The sequence below is a fragment of the Coregonus clupeaformis genome, chromosome 9 (assembly GCF_020615455.1).
Source record: "Coregonus clupeaformis isolate EN_2021a chromosome 9, ASM2061545v1, whole genome shotgun sequence".
NCBI classification, from domain to species: domain Eukaryota; kingdom Metazoa; phylum Chordata; class Actinopteri; order Salmoniformes; family Salmonidae; genus Coregonus; species Coregonus clupeaformis.
Genome location: NC_059200.1, coordinates 5,624,321 through 5,641,546, shown reverse-complemented (window position 1 = coordinate 5,641,546; position 17,226 = coordinate 5,624,321). Strand labels below are relative to the sequence as shown.

At 44.3% G+C, this 17,226-nt stretch overlaps 1 protein-coding gene across 1 annotated transcript in view; it reads right to left on the bottom strand.

Annotated features, from left to right (window-relative positions):
• LOC121573606 (solute carrier organic anion transporter family member 2B1) overlaps window positions 1-17,226 on the bottom strand; it is a 30,168-nt gene that overhangs the window by 12,267 nt on the left and 675 nt on the right. The window contains exons 2-11 of the mRNA XM_041885710.2: window positions 13,325-13,460; window positions 11,089-11,226; window positions 10,711-10,873; window positions 10,370-10,594; window positions 9,772-9,870; window positions 4,373-4,503; window positions 3,663-3,759; window positions 3,191-3,355; window positions 2,171-2,360; window positions 1,896-2,046 (exon numbers count right to left, since the gene is read on the bottom strand). Coding sequence (XP_041741644.1) covers window positions 1,896-2,046; window positions 2,171-2,360; window positions 3,191-3,355; window positions 3,663-3,759; window positions 4,373-4,503; window positions 9,772-9,870; window positions 10,370-10,594; window positions 10,711-10,873; window positions 11,089-11,226; window positions 13,325-13,411 — 1,446 coding nt within the window. The 5' untranslated portion in view covers window positions 13,412-13,460. The remainder of the gene's footprint in view (window positions 1-1,895; window positions 2,047-2,170; window positions 2,361-3,190; window positions 3,356-3,662; window positions 3,760-4,372; window positions 4,504-9,771; window positions 9,871-10,369; window positions 10,595-10,710; window positions 10,874-11,088; window positions 11,227-13,324; window positions 13,461-17,226) is intronic.

Genomic DNA, 17,226 nt, shown 5'->3' with positions numbered 1-17,226 from the left:
AGTGGCCAGTGATTTTCAAGTCTGTATGTAGGCAGTAGCCTCTCTGTGCTAGTGATGGCTGTTTAACAGTCTGATGGCCTTGAGATATAAGCTGTTTTTCAGTCTCTCGGGCCCAGCTTTGATGCACCTGTACTGACCTCGCCTTCTGGATGATAGCGGGGTGAACAGGCAGTGGCTCGGGTGGTAGTTGTCCTTGATGATCTTTTTGGCCTTCCTGTGACATCTGGTGCTGTAGGTGTCCTGGAGGGTAGGTAGTTTGCCCCCGGTGATGCGTTGTGCAGACCGCACCACCCTCTGGAGAGCCCTGCGGTTATGGGCGGTGCAGTTGCCGTACTAGGCGGTGATACAGCCTGATAGGATGCTCTCAATTGTGCATCTGTAAAAGTTTGTGAGGGTTTTAGGTGACAGGCCAAATTTCTTCAGCCTCCCGCTGTTGTGCCTTCTTCACCACACTGTCTGTGTGGGTTGACCATTTCAGTTTGTCAGTGATATGTATGTCGAGGAAGTTAAAACTTTCTACCTTCTCCACTGCTGTCCCATCGATGTGGATAGGGGGTTACTCCATCTTGCTGTTTCCTGAAGTCCACTATCATCTCTGTTGTTTTGTTGACGTTGAGTGAGAGGTTATTTTCCTGACACCACACTCTGAGAGCCCTCACCTCCTCCCTGTAGGCTGTCTCATCGTTGTTGGTAATCAAGCCTACTACTGTTGTGTTGTCTGCAATCTTGATGATTGAGTTGGAGGCGTGCATGGCTATGCAGTCATGGGTGAACAGGGAGTACAGGAGGGGCTGAGCACACACCCTTGTGGGGCCCCAGTGTTGAGGATCAGTGAAGTGGAGATGTTGTTTCCTACCTTCACCACCTGGGGGTGGCCCGTCAGGAAGTCCAGGACCCAATTGCACAGGGCGGGGTTGAGACCCAGGGCCTCAAGCTTAATGATGAGCTTGGACGGTACTATGGTGTTGAATGCTAAGCTATAGTCAATGAACAGCATTCTTACATAGGTATTCCTCTTGTCCAGATGGGATAGGGCAGTGTGCAGTGTGATGGCAGTTGCATCGTCTGTGGACCTATTGGGGTGGTAAGCAAATTGAAGTGGGTCTAGGGTGACAGGTAAGGTGGAGGTGATATGATCCTTGACTAGTCTCTCAAAGCACTTCATGATGACAGAAGTGAGTGCTACGGGGCGATAGTCATTTAGTTCAGTTACCTTTGCATTCTTGGGTACAGGAACAATGGTGACCATCTTGAAGCATGTGGGGACAGCAGACTGGGATAGGGAGAGATTGAATATGTCTGTAAACACACCAGCTAGCTGGTCTGCGCATGCTCTGAGGACGCGGCTAGGAATGCCGTCTGGGCCGGCAGCCTTGCGAGGGTTAACACGTTTAAATGTCTTACTCACGTCGGCCACGGAGAAGGAGAGCCCACAGTTCTTGGTAGCTGGCCGGGTCGGGTGGCACTGTGTTATCCTCAAAGCGGGCAAAGAGCTTGTTTAGCTTGTCGGGCAGCAAGACGTTGGTGTCCGCGACGTGGCTGGCTTTCCTATTGTAGTCCGTGATTGTCTGTAAACCCTGCCACATACGTCTTGTGTCTGAGCCGTTGAATTGTGACTCCACTTTGTCTCGATATTTATGTTTTACCTGTTTGATTACCTTGTGGAGGGAACGACCACTCTGTTTGCATTCTGCCATATTCCCCGTCACCTTGCCATGGTTAAATGTGGTGGTTCATGCTTTCACTTTTTCGCGAATGGGATTTTGTTTTCTCTCTGCTTTCTTTTTTAAGTTCATGTGCAAATATAATACATGGAAGATTCATTGAATGGGAATGGTTGGCCAGGAGAAGTTAGGATTCGGCCCATTTATGGATAGGCAGGTGTAGTGGTTTACCAGGATTTTGCTGGTGCTGTTGTCCAGTACTTTGGTCATGCAGCCTGCATGACAGGGCGATCTGAACTCCACCCCGTCTGAGCCACACACTGGGTTAAAGGCCTCGGTCGGACAGGAGCACCCAGAGCTACACTCCAATGACCTGTTCTGTCTGAGCACAGAAGAAGAAGTAAGAGAAATGGTACCTGATAGAGTACAAAATGGCAACTTATGGCTTAAGTGTTGTTTTAAGGAGAGTGGTGAGGTGAGGGTAACCTTTTGAGACGGCAACCTACTTGGTGGGGTAGATGCCGGTGACCCTCTGTGTGGAGCAGCCGAGGAGGAGGAGAGGTAGAGCGGTGAGTATACACATCAAGATGGCTGACGTGCACATGAGGGCAGAGCCTCTAGTAGAGATATTCAGCCTCCTCATCAGAGCCCCACCCAGCACGATGCCCAGCACCGCCAGAGGGATGTTCACCCCACCTACAGGCACACAGAGATCAAAGAGTAAGGGTCACTCAGATTAAAGCAGTAGACACGTTCCAGATCATGTTTATTGCAGTCACCCTGCACATCTCAGAAGATAGCTATGTTAATATGGTTCCCGGAGACATTAAACACTGTGAGATGTGCGCATCCCGACTTTGAGAAAGACAACCTGGAACGCAACCAGTGTTTCCCCTTACTTAGGCAGGGTGGTTCCCCTCTGCCTAGCTCTGTTAACCCCCTCCTAAAAATGGTCGGCCTTATTTGGTTGTCATAGAAAATGTTGATATATTGGCAGCTTCAGGTGCTAATGCTGGAGATTCTGCTCCCCACCAAAGAAATGGCTACAACACTGGAGTAAAGGGCAAGTAAATCCCATCCAGATTTGCCCCTGTTCATCAAAGAGAACACACTGTATTCCAAGGCTATAAACATGAGTGGCATGGGTGCTCTGCACATACAATGGAGTCTTTATTGTCTGGGCAGCTTCTGTGAATGATTACCTCCAGTTGATCATTAAACTGACAGAGTTTTATGGGTATTTGTGTACTATGCTAATTAGATTTCCACGGGGCGCGAACACAGTGTTTATGTGGGAGTTTTCTATGCGCTCTGTGCTTCTCATAGACCCATGGAGAGCTGAAGCATAATTATTATCAGCTAGTACTAAGTGTGTATATGTCAAACACAGATTTGACTGAAGCAATCACTCTCCATGGAGTGGAATTTTAATTTGGTCCATTGGTTCTATTTCTAATTTATTAGACAAACCCTAACCTTCATCTAAACCAGGATGTTCCACAGAGATAACGAATGGTGTCTCTCACCGATCATCATGTTGGAGAAGGAGGCGGTCTGGGTGAACTGGCGCTCTATGAACTTGGCCATGAAGGTGGCAAGGCCGGCTATCATAGCTGCCAGGTGGACCTGTGCCAGCACCACCAACAGGTAGATGGGGTTCCGCAGGGTCCGTAGAGCGATACGGGGGAAGCCTGGGAGAAAGAAGGGGAGGGGAAAGAGAGGGAGACGAGAGGGAGATGGAAGAGGCGAGCGAAGCGAGAAAGGTGTTTGTTTTCCTCTCCGAAATGCCGGCCAATGACCTAACTGCTTCAGACAATACTTAACAATGGATGAGAGGCAACAATAGAGGAAGAGAGAGACCACCACAACTACTTTTCATATACTATCAGTATCATGACATCTGTGACCGTCATCCTCAACGCCATGTAGTCACCCACAGACACAATGAAGGGAAATGGAAAGGAAACAGACGGATGCGGTCTTATAAAAGAGTCTAACTTTTGAGGAACTGTGGGAGGGTGAGTTCCTGGACGGGGTCTGGCAGTGGTTTCTTTTCCTCCTCGGCTCTGGGTTCTGTGGCACCGCCTGCAGCTTCCTAACCAGGGGAGAGGAAGAACCACAATGATGCACTTTACTCTTGTTACAGCAGATTGGAGTGTGAATACGGTACAGTAAACATGTAATCCTGCCTGTATTGCATTATCTCTCTCTAATAGCCTTTGACAGACCTGGGGTACATGATGCAGCAAAGAGATAGTTTGTCTGATTGCGAAATGATTAAATGTAAAGTGTATGGTGCAATGCAGTGCACTCAAGTTACACGCCAAGCTTTAGAGCTTTTAAAGCTCCAGCATTCAAGAGACAGTCTCTCTCTCTCTCTGTGTGTGTGTGTGTGTCTGTGTGTCTGTGCGTCTGTGTTTGTGTTTGTGTGTGTGTGCGCGCCCGGCTATGCTCTGGCATGTTAATGTGATTTACAGCCACTTTCACTATTGAGCAAGACCTGGCACGAGTATTCTTCTTCTAAACATTTCTCTTTCAGAATGATGGATATGAGCCAAGACCTTATTCAACAAGGTCAAACCACATCACTCTTACTTGCTCTGAACCACACATTTTCTATAAGAGAAGATTGTGCAACTTTCATTAGAGTCAATCAATCATAAATATATTTCATGACCGTGACAAGGACTCAGCTGGTATCCCATCACCTCTTTGGGCATCTGTCGGGGGAAGAAGAGGTAGGGCAGGGAGGTGAGGAAGAGGAAGGAGGCTGCCACGACAAAGCCCAACCACCAGGCTCCCACCCAGCGAGGGTCCCCTTGCTCCAGACCTATCTCATCTGCAGACAGGAGACAGGAGAGAGACATGTTACTGTACTAGTGGCAAAGTACATTATTTATAAATAATACAATAAAAATGTTCAATAAATGATTAAATTAAATAATCAATTGAATCAAATGTACTGTATGTATGGAAGTGTTCCCTGAGCACAGTTCCTGGTTTCAAAATGTTATAACCTTTTGAGCAATTTTAGACAGTGTTAAGAGAAAGAGTTGTTTTTTCCCTTAGTATCATGCAACAGAACATTGAATCTCCGTCAAACTGATAGCAGTTTCCAGGAAGAAACCACTCTCTTTCACTGGGAGAAGCTCCACATTCATTCTGAATGACTGAAGTGAATGACTGAAAGAATGAGGTCACACTAGCTGTAGGAACCCAAATTCCAGATAAGAACCTATTTTACTCCAAAAAGGGAATAAAGCAGATTTCTCTCATAGAAATTAATCTCATATCATGCACCGTTTTAAAGAAGTAAATAACTTAAGATATTTATTATATATAGTGTATGACTTCCATATTTGTTACAGTGGGGAGAACAAGTATTTGATACACTGCCGATTTAGCAGGTTTTCCTACTTACAAAGCATGTAGAGGTCTGTAATTTTTATCATAGCTACACTTCAACTGTGAGAGACGGAATCTAAAACAAAAATCCAGAAAATCACATTGTATGATTTTTAAGTAAATAATTTGCATTTTATTGCATGACATAAGTATTTGATCACCTACCAACCAGTAAGAATTCCGGCTCTCATAGACCTGTTAGTTTTTCTTTAAGAAGCCCTCCTGTTCTCCACTCATTACCTGTATTAACTGCACCTGTTTGAACTCGTTACCTGTATAAAAGACACCTGTCCACACACTCAATCAAACAGACTCCAACCTCTCCACAATGGCCAAGACCAGAGAGCTGTGTAAGGACATCAGGGATAAAATTGTAGACCTGCACAAGGCTGGGATGGGCTACAGGACAATAGGCAAGCAGCTTGGTGAGAAGGCAACAACTGTTGGCGCAATTATTAGAAAATGGAAGAAGTTCAAGATGACGGTCAATCACCCTCAGTCTGGGGCTCCATGCAAGATTTCACCTCGTGGGGCATCAATGATCATGAGGAAGGTGAGGGATCAGCCCAGAACTACACGGCAGGACCTGGTCAATGACCTGAAGAGAGCTGGGACCACAGTCTCAAAGAAAACCATTAGTAACACACTACGCCGTCATGGATTAAAATCCTGCAGCGCACGCAAGGTCCCCCTGCTCAAGCCAGTGCATGTCCAGGCCCGTCTGAAGTTTGCCAATGACCATCTGGATGATCCAGAGGAGGAATGGGAGAAGGTCATGTGGTCTGATGAGACAAAAATAGAGCTTTTTGGTCTAAACTCCACTCGCCGTGTTTGGAGGAAGAAGAAGGATGAGTACAACCCCAAGAACACCATCCCAACCGTGAAGCATGGAGGTGGAAACATCATTCTTTGGGGATGCTTTTCTGCAAAGGGGACAGGACGACTGCACCGTATTGAGGGGAGGATGGATGGGGCCATGTATCACGAGATCTTGGCCAACAACCCCCTTCCCTCAGTAAGAGCATTGAAGATGGGTCGTGGCTGGGTCTTCCAGCATGACAACGACCTGAAACACACAGCCAGGGCAACTAAGGAGTGGCTCCGTAAGAAGCATCTCAAGGTCCTGGAGTGGCCTAGCCAGTCTCCAGACCTGAACCCAATAGAACATCTTTGGAGGGAGCTGAAAGTCCGTATTGCCCAGCGACAGCCCCGAAACCTGAAGGATCTGGAAAAGGTCTGTATGGAGGAGTGGGCCAAAATCCCTGCTGCAGTGTGTGCAAACCTGGTCAAGACCTACAGGAAACATATGATCTCTGTAATTGCAAACAAAGGTTTCTGTACCAAATATTAAGTTCTGCTTTTCTGATGTATCAAATACTTATGTCATGCAATAAAATGCAAATTAATTACTTAAAAATCATACAATGTGATTTTCTGGATTTTTGTTTTAGATTCCGTCTCTCACAGTTGAAGTGTACCTATGATAAAAATTACAGACCTCTACATGCTTTGTAAGTAGGAAAACCTGCAAAATTGGCAGTGTATCAAATACTTGTTCTCCCCACTGTATATCTAAATATTTGCTCTTGCAAGGACAAAGTAATATTCCATTAAGCTGAACTGTGTGTGCCTTGCAAAAGGCGCTAGTTCAGGCTTGAGGAAATACACACACACACGGGCACACACACACACACACACACACACGGGCACACACACACACACACACACACACACACACACACACACACACACACACACACACACACACACACACACACACACACACACACACACACACACACACACACACACAACACACACACACACACACAAACACACACACACCTCAAAACAATGGGGAATAATCTAATATTACCTAGTTTGACTTCAGCAGGCGTTTGAACAGTTTGAACATTTATCCAGTCATAGACAACGCTCTCACATCTTGATAAATGAGATGCATCAAACTGGAAAGCTGAGATCAATGAGAGCAGACTGGAAATACAGGACACTGGTCCATGACTGTGGTAAATCCTGTTTCTAAGGTATCTGAAGCATTGCAGGGAGAGAGCATGTCTGTTGTAGTGGCTTTGGTTCACACAGAATGAGGTCAATCTTAAAATAATATTTGCTTGTTAGAATTCACAGTGGAGTGAAGATAACGTCGTCGTTATCATGAGCATTCATAGCAATGACTCACCCTCAAATGGACCTTCAATACCAGAGTTCTACAATACTATTTACATAATCAACTGGACATTACAACAGCCTGAACCTCAATATAGTCCTGGGCATATATTGAACTCTAACAATGGGGGATTGCCATTAAACCCCTATAACTCATCCAGAATGCCGCAGCCCGTCTGGTGTTCAACCTTCCCAAGTTCTCTCACGTCACCCCGCTCCTCCGCACACTCCACTGGCTTCCAGTTGAAGCTCGCATCTGCTACAAGACCATGGTGCTTGCCTACGGAGCTGTGAGGGGAACGGCACCTCCGTACCTTCAGGCTCTGATCAGTCCCTACACCCAAACGAGGACATTGTGTTCATCCACCTCTGGCCTGCTGGCCCCCCTACTTCTGCGGAAGCACAGTTCCCGCTCAGCCAAGTCAAAACTGTTCGCTGCTCTGGCACCCCAATGGTGGAACAAGCTCCCTCACGACGCCAGGACAGCAGAGTCACTCACCACCTTCCGGAGACACTTGAAACCCCACCTCTTTAAGGAATACCTGGGATAGGATAAAGTAATCCTTCTACCCTCCCGCCCCCCTTACCCCACCCCAAAAAACAAAAAAAACATTTAAAAAACATATTGTAAAGTGGTTATCCCACTGGCTATAAGGTGAATGCACCAATTTGTAAGTCGCTCTGGATAAGAGCGTCTGCTAAATGACGTAAATGTAAATGTAAAATCATGAATATTATTCCAGCTAGTCTTCATTAACCCCTGATTTTATTCAGGGCTTCAAACTCAGGCATGTAAAGAGAACACCCTAACACAACGTTTAGTACATAACCCACCCTATATTGTATTCTAACCCTAACCCTAGCTTTATGTCCACATCCCAGTTCAACCCTAACCCTAGCTTTATGTCCACATCCCGGCCCACCAAAAGGCAAAAGGCCTCCTGCGGGGACAGGGGTTAAAAAGAAATATATAGGACAAAACACACATCAAGACAAGAGAGACACCACAACATTACATAAAGAGAGACCTAAGACAACAACATAGCATGGCAGCAACACATGACAACACAGCATGGTAGCAACACGACATGACAACAACATGGTAGCAACACAACATGGCAGCAGCACAACATGGTAGCAGCATAACATGGTACAAACATGACTGGGCACAGACATCAGCACAAAAGGCAAGAAGGTAGAGACAACAATACATCACGCGAAGCAGCCACAACTGTCAGTAAGAGTGTCCATGATTGAGTCTTTGAATGCAGCGAACTGAAAAGAGGAGCGACCCAGGGATGTGTGTGTTTTGGGGACATTTAACAGACTGTGACTGGCAGAATGGGTGTTGTATGTGGAGGATGAGGGCTGCAGAAGGTATCTCAGATAGGGGGGAGTGAGGCCTACGAGGTTTTATAAATGAGCATCAACCAGTGGGTCTTGCGACGGGTATACAGAGATGACAGTTTACAGAGGAGTATAGAGTGCAGTGATGTGTCCTATAAGGAGCATTGGTGGCAAATCTGATGGCCGAATGGTAAAGAACATCTAGCCGCTCGAGAGCACCCTTACCTGCCGATATATACATTACATCTCCGTAATCTAGCATGGGTAGGATAGTCATCTGAATCAAGGTTAGTTTGTCAGCTTGAGTGAAAGAGGAGCGATTACGATAGAGGAAACCAAGTCTAGATTGAACCTTAGTCTGCAGTTTTGATATGTGCTGAGAGAAGGACAGTGTACTGTCTAGCCATACTCCCAAGTACTTGTATGAGGTGACTACCTCAAGCTCTAAACCCTCAGAGGTAGTAATCACACTGGTGGGGAGAGGGGCATTCTTCTTACCAAACAACATGACCTTTGTTTTGGAGGTGTTCAGAACAAGGTTTAGGGCAGAGAAAGCTTGTTGGACACTAAGAAAGCTTTGTTGTAGAGCGTTTAACACAAAATCCGGGGAGGGGCCAGTTGAGTATAAGACTGTATCATCTGCATATACATGGATGAGAGAGCTTCCTACTGCCTGAGCTATGTTGTTGATGTAAATTGAGAAGAGCGTGGGTCCTAGGATCGAGCCTTGGGGTACTCCCTTGATGACAGGCAGTGGCTGAGACAGCAGATGTTCTGACTTTATTCACTGCACTCTTTGAGAGAGGTCGTTAGCAAACCAAGCCAAACCAAGCCAAAGACCCCTCAGAGACACCTCCTGGTTCAACCCTAACCCTAGCTTTATGTCCACATCCCAGTTCAACCCTAACCCTAGCTTTATGTCCACATCCCGGTTCAGCCCTAACCCTAGCTTTATGTCCACATTCTGGTTCAACCCTAACCGTTAACCCTAATCCTAATAATGTTTTGGTGAAACTCATTTTCAGTAGTGTGGTAAGGATGTTCCTTCCCAATATCAACTCCAGATGAGACATGCTGTGAACATCTGCGGAGCGCCTGGACTGTGTGTGTGTATGTGTGTGTGTGTATGTGTGTGTGTGTGTGTGTGTGTGTGAGTGTGTGTGCTAACCTTTGGACATCTTGTTGATGTCGACATAAAAGCGCAGCATGAAGGAGCCCATCATGAAACCAAATGCAGGACCGATAGACGTGACAGCCAGGAGAATACCTGCGGGGGAGAACCACAGTCAGACACTCCTGTTGTGCGGTCAATACAGTTGAACAGAAAATAAAGTGAGATTGCTCATGATTTGCTTCTCCCCAGATCATACTTCAAAGTTGATAAAAAGAAAATGAAAGTGCTCATCGTTTGTAATTTTTATCATAAAGACTAAACATGACACAGCCTTGAGAGCAGCAAACAATGAGTGGATACAATACATTCACTTTTGTTTCATTGCTATTTTTGTCACATCCTGCACCAGTGTTATGTGTGAAATGTTTAATCTAACACTCCCTCTAATGTTCCTGCAAGTATTCCCAGTATTGGAGGTGATTGAGTGCAGCCAAAAGCTGCAGGAACGTTACAGAAGAATGGTGGAACTCTCCTTCTTAAAGATTTGTAGTTAAAAACATTGACGTTTTGGCCCCAAAGACCTGGAACAGAATGTGTATTCCCAGTATTCCAAGAATTCCCTGTGTTTCCCAGTCATTCCCAGTGATTGTACCGAGGTAGAGGGGAGAGTTCCTCTTGCTGGCATAGTCATCAATGTAGGAGATTCCGAAGGGTTGGATGGGAACGCCGCCGATTCCCAGGAGTAGCTGTCCTAGGAGCAGGAGGGGGAATACGCCCTGCTGAGCATGACTCTCCTGCTGCATGCAGCTGTGATTGGACAAGGGTGTTTGGAAGGAGCTCTCTAATTGGCAGAGGCCAGATATGTCATCCTTGGATTCTATGGAAAAAAGGTAGAGGTAGGAAGGAGTTAGAAGTTAGGTGATAACTACTATTTCTGTTTTGAGATTCAAACAAATGTGTGTACGTGTGTGCATTTGTGTGTGTGTGACCTACGGCTGATGTGGACTGTGTACTCATAGGGGCCACTGATGAAATGAGGCAGGGCCATCATCAAAGCAGCCAGACTGGCCACCAGTGCCCCTCCACCGATGAACCGCGGCCTGTGAACACGGCTACCAAAGAAACTTACAAACACTATCAGGACCGTGTTCCCCACCTACACACACACACACACACACACACACACACACACACACACACACATGCACACACATACACACACACCTTAACACACTCATGTGCACCCTCTCACATGTGAAAATTAAAAGTACACCTTCTGAAAAGAATCATCTGAACCTGCATGAATTTGGAACAAATCGCCCTGTTATCTGAACCAGCCCAGTAGAGTGGCGGGGTGCATGACACGCTCACCTCATTGAATGAGGCCAGGATGCCAGACTTCTGGCTGGAGAAGCCGTAGCGTCTCTCTATAGTGGAGATGGAGCTCTTCAGATAACCAGACACCAACAGCTGGGCCAGCTGGAGCATACCATGGCATAGCACAAAGAACTAGAGGAGAGAGAGGCTGACAGACTATAGATACGTGTAGTAGGAAAAATAAGTACTGTTTCCAGCTTACTATAGTAATAATTAATATGACAGATCTGATCAATGGTCTACAGAAAGCTCAAAAGTCTGATTCAAGTATTCAGGAGAACTTTATGTGGAATCACGTCATGTTTCACCTTTATGTAAATAAATTATGTAATGTAACAAAACATACCGCTACTGTAGTTACCTGGAGGGCTAAAGAGGGTCTGGTTTTCTCTCTTTAGAATGGCCACTCTATAGGCCTATGAGAAACTTTATGAGGATTTTCACTCCCAGAGCAAAATGTGTTACATATAATACAAACTGCCTAACCCAGGGTTCTTCAATTCCGGTCCTGGAGGGCTGAAACACTTCTGTTTTTTATTTCTACCTGGTAGTTAATTGCACTCACCTGGTGTCCCAGGTCTGAATTAGCCCCTGATTAGAAGGAGAGGATGAAAAACAGAGGTGTTTCGGCCCTCCAGGACCGGAATTGAAGAACCCTGGCCTAACCCTGATCTTTTTAAAGTAATTCTTTATTTGCAGAGTTTCTTATCTTAACTCTACTGTAGATAACGTTTTACAAGTGAATTCACGAGAACGTAGGCTCATAAAACATTGTAGTTAAAAAGAGACACACAGAAGCCAAGTTTATGTGTTTCTAACTCATGGGAACACTACAAGGATGTGCTGAAAACACCAGGAAACACAACCCCTCCTGGGGCTACAGAGGAAAATCACAGTAGGCTACAGGACGCACATCAATGTTTTCACTACAATAAGAAATAAACTACATTTCAGAACGCAAAACAAGGAAGATTCACTCCCTTTCCTCTCTGACGATGGACTTGAGATTTTTTCGCTCCAATCCCACAACATGAGGATATCCTGTCAATGCATGTAGGTTAAACTCCTTAATGTTAGCACGCTGGCTGTCTCTGTGACCCTAACATCACAGAATCCTAGTCTAAATCTTCTGGACTCCTGAACAGCAGTCTGTAGACATAGATTTGACCTTTGACCTCACTTCCTGGTATTGTCTCAGTTCTGTGACAACACAACACACAAAGCAGACCAATACATGAATTGTGCTTTTTCGACATTGCAGATTATCTACAAATCAGCTTGCATCATAAATAACTACTAATTATTATTAGTAAATCAGTCAATTTACCCTCTCGAACATTGACATTCACTGAGAAAGTTGAGAGTAATGATGTGAGAGGTAAGAGACAGGAGTAACCAGTGGTGGAAAAAATATGAAATTGTCATACTTCAGTAAAAGTAAAGATACCTTAATAGAAAATGACTCAAGTAAAAGTGAAAGTCACCCAGTAAAATACTACTTGTGTAGAAGTCTAAAAGTATCTGGTTTCAAATGTACTTAAGTGCAGTGGTAGAAAAAGTATTCAGTTGTCATACTTGAGTAAAAGTACAAAGTAAATTATATACATCAAATTCCTTATATTAAGCAAACCAGACACCGCAATTTCTTGTTTTTTTACATTTACGGACAGACAGGGACACTCTCCCACACACCAATAATTTACAAATGCAGTATCTGTGTTTAGTGAGTCCGCCAGATCAGAGGCAGTAGGGATGACAATGCGTTATATTGATTGGTGCTTCAATTGGACCATATTGCTGTCATGCCTGAGCATTTGAAATGTAATGAGTACTTTTGGGTGTCAGGGAAAATGTATGGAGTAAAAAGTACATTATTGTCTTTAGGAATGTAGTGTAGTAAAAGTAAAAGTAGTCAAAAATATATATAGCAAAGTACAGATACCCCCAAAAACTACTTAAGTAGTACTTCAAAATATTTTTACTTAAGTATTTTACACCACTGGGAGTAACATGTAATAAACGAGAACCAATAATTTTGGAAATTGTGCACACAACAGCAACAGCCGGATAGTAAAATGCTATTATGGTAATCAGCACTGTTGTGTGGCGTTCTAAAAAGTATGCTACTGTCATGGATTTCTATTCCTTTGCTACTACTGGTTTGTAATTGACATTTGGCGCTAGTTGCAGGTGGAAATGTTACATGTAGCTTTGAGGTGACGCAGCCTACCTTGATGCTGTTGAAAGGGCTCCTGCATCTGGCGGGAGGCTCCGACCTCAAGGGTTCAGAGTTCAGCTGGAGGTCGTTGGCCGTCATACCTGTCACACCTGTCCGACTCAGTGATCCAACCCAGGAAGTAGAAAATCTGTAAATGACACAAGATTTCCAGTCAAGCTCTTTTCCTTGTACTCTGGATACTGTGTATCTTCAATCTTTATTCTCACTTTGTGTCTCTATACTTTGGACTCCAATTACACTTCTGCTTACTTCAATCTCTACTGGTGTTCTGTATCTACTGCCCTAGTTTAAATCAGATAGAGGAGATGTGCTATTCATTTAAATCATATTGAGACGTGGTGCTCTGAGTTTATATTCAGTTTGAAGAGAAATTATCAGCATTTACATCAGAATGGTGAGAGAGAGAGAGAGAAAGAGAGAGAAAGAGAGAGAGAGAGAGAGAGAGAGAGAGAGAGAGAGAGAGAGAGAGAGAGAGAGAGAGAGAGAGAGAGAGAGAGAGAGAGAGAGAGCGATTAAGAGAGAAAGATACAGAGGTAGGGAGAAAAATTTTGGGGAATATGCCTGGGTTCAAGTTGTCCACCATTTCTCATTACAAAGTGAATGTGAATGTCAGTGAGCATTGCTCCATTACTCCCAATAAAGACTCCCAATAAAGACTCTCCTCTATTCCAAGAAACCTATGTAGTAATGCTTTCCAGATGTTTCCACAAGCAGAGCCAAGTTCCTCTAACACACCATTTGCAAACGTCAGCAAAATCATAAACTGTTTAGATCAGGGGTGTCAAACGTCCGGCCCGCGGGCCGGATCAGGCCCGCAAACGGGTTTAATCCGGCCCGCGAGATGATTTTGTAAAGTATAAAAATGCGCTGCAATTTTTCAATAAAATAAACTGCTGTTCCAATTGCGTCCACTGGATGGCGCAATAGCAATTGTGTTAAGCAAGTAAACTGTTTATACCGGGGCAGAGCAAGTAGGTCAAGCACGTGCAGCCAATGAGCTACTTTGTTTTGCCCGCGATATTTATTACGGCTTTTACTTTTAACATTATGTGCTTTGGCACCCTCATTGCCCCAATATGTCTCTGTCAAAAGAGAAAAGTGGACGCAGAGTGCAGAGTGTTCCAAGAAAAATTGTCATCCTCCTATTTATTCACGGAATTGAATGGGAAAGCTGTATGTTTGGTGTGTTCACAGCATGTTGCAGTGCTGAAAGAATATAAACTTCGTCGCCACTATGTGAGTCTTCATGCCGACAAATATGACAACTTTCAAGGACAGCGGAGAAGAGAGAAGGTGAATGAACTGTTGGCGGGTCTGAAGAAACAGCAGTCTGTGTTTACTCACAGCCGAGACATCAGTGATGCTGCAGTGAAAGCTAGCTACCTCATTGCTAATGAAATCGCAGTGGCTTCAAAACCATTTAGTGAGGGTGAATTTGTAAAAACATGCATGATGAAGGCAGCGGAGATTGTGTGCCCTGAAAGCGTCAGGCTTTTGTAAATATCAGCCTGACAAGAAACACAGTTGCAGACAGGATTTCCGATCTTTCAGTGGATTTGGACAGCCAGTTGAAGCAAAAAGTAAAGTCATTTATTGCGTTTTCGGTTGCAATTGATGAAAGCACGGACATTACAGATGTTGCACAACTGGTCATTTTCATCCGCGGAGTTGATGACACATTGACCGTCACCGAGGAGTTCGTGGAGTTGGTGCCGATGACAGATACAACGACAGCACCTGATATTTTTACCGCACTCGTCGGCGCGCTGGACAGGGTCGGAGTGGACTGGTCCCGCGCTGTCAGCCTGGCTACAGATGGTGCGCCCTCAATGATCGGGAAAAAAGCAGGCGTTGTGACAAAGTTCAGAGAGAAAGTGCAATCTGCAAATGGAGGACATGATTTTTGACTTTTCACTGTATTTTGCACCAGGAGGCTTTGTGTTGCAAGTCATTAAAGATGGATAACGTCATGAAGGTGGTCATCCAAACTGTTAATTTCATCCGATCCAGAAGCCTAAATCACCGTCAGTTTGACAGCCTTCTCAGAGAGAAAGACCACATCTATGGCCTGCCATACCACACTGAGGTAAGATGGTTAAGCCGAGGTGCTGTGCTGAGGCGTTTCTTTGATTTACGAGAAGAAATTGAACAGTTCATGGAAGAAAAGGGCAAACCAGTGTTAGAATTTCATTCCGCAGAATGGATGCAGGACCTTGCATTTATGGTGGATGTTACAGAGCACCTGAATAACTTGAACAAACAACTGCAAGGGCGCAACAAAGTTGTCACGCAGTATTATGACAGCATACGTTCTTTCAAGTTGAAGCTGTCATTGTGGGAGACGCAACTTGCCGGTGGTGATGCAGCTCACTTCCCCTGTCTGAAAAATGTGTGCGCGACCCAACATGTGGCAGACATGAAGCGGTTCAAAGATAAAATAACGGGACTGTTACGGGAGTTTGAGCAACGCTTTCAGATTTTTGGTGAACTGGAGAAAGACTTGAACGTTTTTTGCTCGCCATTCACCGTGAATCCCTCTGATCTGCCCGTCAGCATCCAACTTGAAATAATAGACTTGCAGTGTGACTCGGATTTGAAGGGCAAATTTGCCGCAGCTGGCTTGGACACATTTTATCAGAATCTCTTGCCAGGTTACCCCAACTTGACAGCCCTCGCTGCAAAACTGTTGTGCATGTTTGGAACCACATATCTTTGTGAGCAAGTTTTCTCTGTAATGAGCATAAATAAAACAAAGCTGCGCTCAAGGCTCACGCACAAGCACTTGAATCACATCCTGAAGTTGGCTGCCACTCAGGATGTGATGCCTGATATTGATGCGCTGGTGAAAGCTAAAAGATGCCAGGTATCAGGAGTCAAATAAACTATGCAACCCCACTTAAAGTGCTGCATGAGACACCCTGATATAGTTCTGTGATCTGTGATATACTTCTGTGAATCAGTGAGGCATTGTGTGTTTGTGTGTTCTTTGTCCTCAGAACTTTCACATAACTTGAGGTGTTTTATGATTAATAGTGATGTTGTGCTTTTGGACACACTGTCCTCAGGCTCCAGCTTTATGTTTATATGTTTTTATGTTGATGTGCTATTGTTTTTAATTGATTTTATTTTATTTGTATATTTAACCTATTCTTGACTCTGTGGTTCTTGCACTTGTTTGGGGAACAGGATTTCATTATTTTTATCTACATTTCTGCCTGAGAAATGACACCCTGATATAGTTCTGTGATCTGCGAAACAGTTCTGTTAATCACTGAGGCATTGTGTGTTTGTGTGTTCTTTTTCTTTAGAATTTTCAAATAAACTTGACGTGTTTTATGATTAATAGTGATGTTGTGCTTGTACTATTTTGGACACACTGTCCTCAGGCTCCAGCTTTATGTTGTATGTTGATCGTATTAAAACAAAGAAAATAATCTGAAGTTGTTGTTTTTAAGTTATATATACCATGATTTTTCCGGTCCGGCCCACTTGGGAATAGATTTTCCTCCATGTGGCCCCTGAGCTAAAATGAGTTTGACACCCCTGGTTTAGATACTACAAAGCATTTTCACATGCAGTATATACTTACTGTGTGTTCTTACTGTAAAGCAGTAAAAAAGGGCCAATGCACTTATGCTGCCATATACAGTGTCTTCAGAAAGTATTCACACCCCTTGACTTTTTCCACATTTTGTTGTGTTAAAGCCTGAATGGAAAATGTATTACATTTAGATTTTTTTTTTCATTGGCCTACACACAATACCCCATGATGTCAAAGGTGCTTCGACAAAGTATTGACTCAGGGGTGTGAATACGTATGTAAATGAGATATTTCTCTATTTCATTTTCAATACATTTGCAAAAACTTCTAAAAACTTGTTTTCACTTTGTCA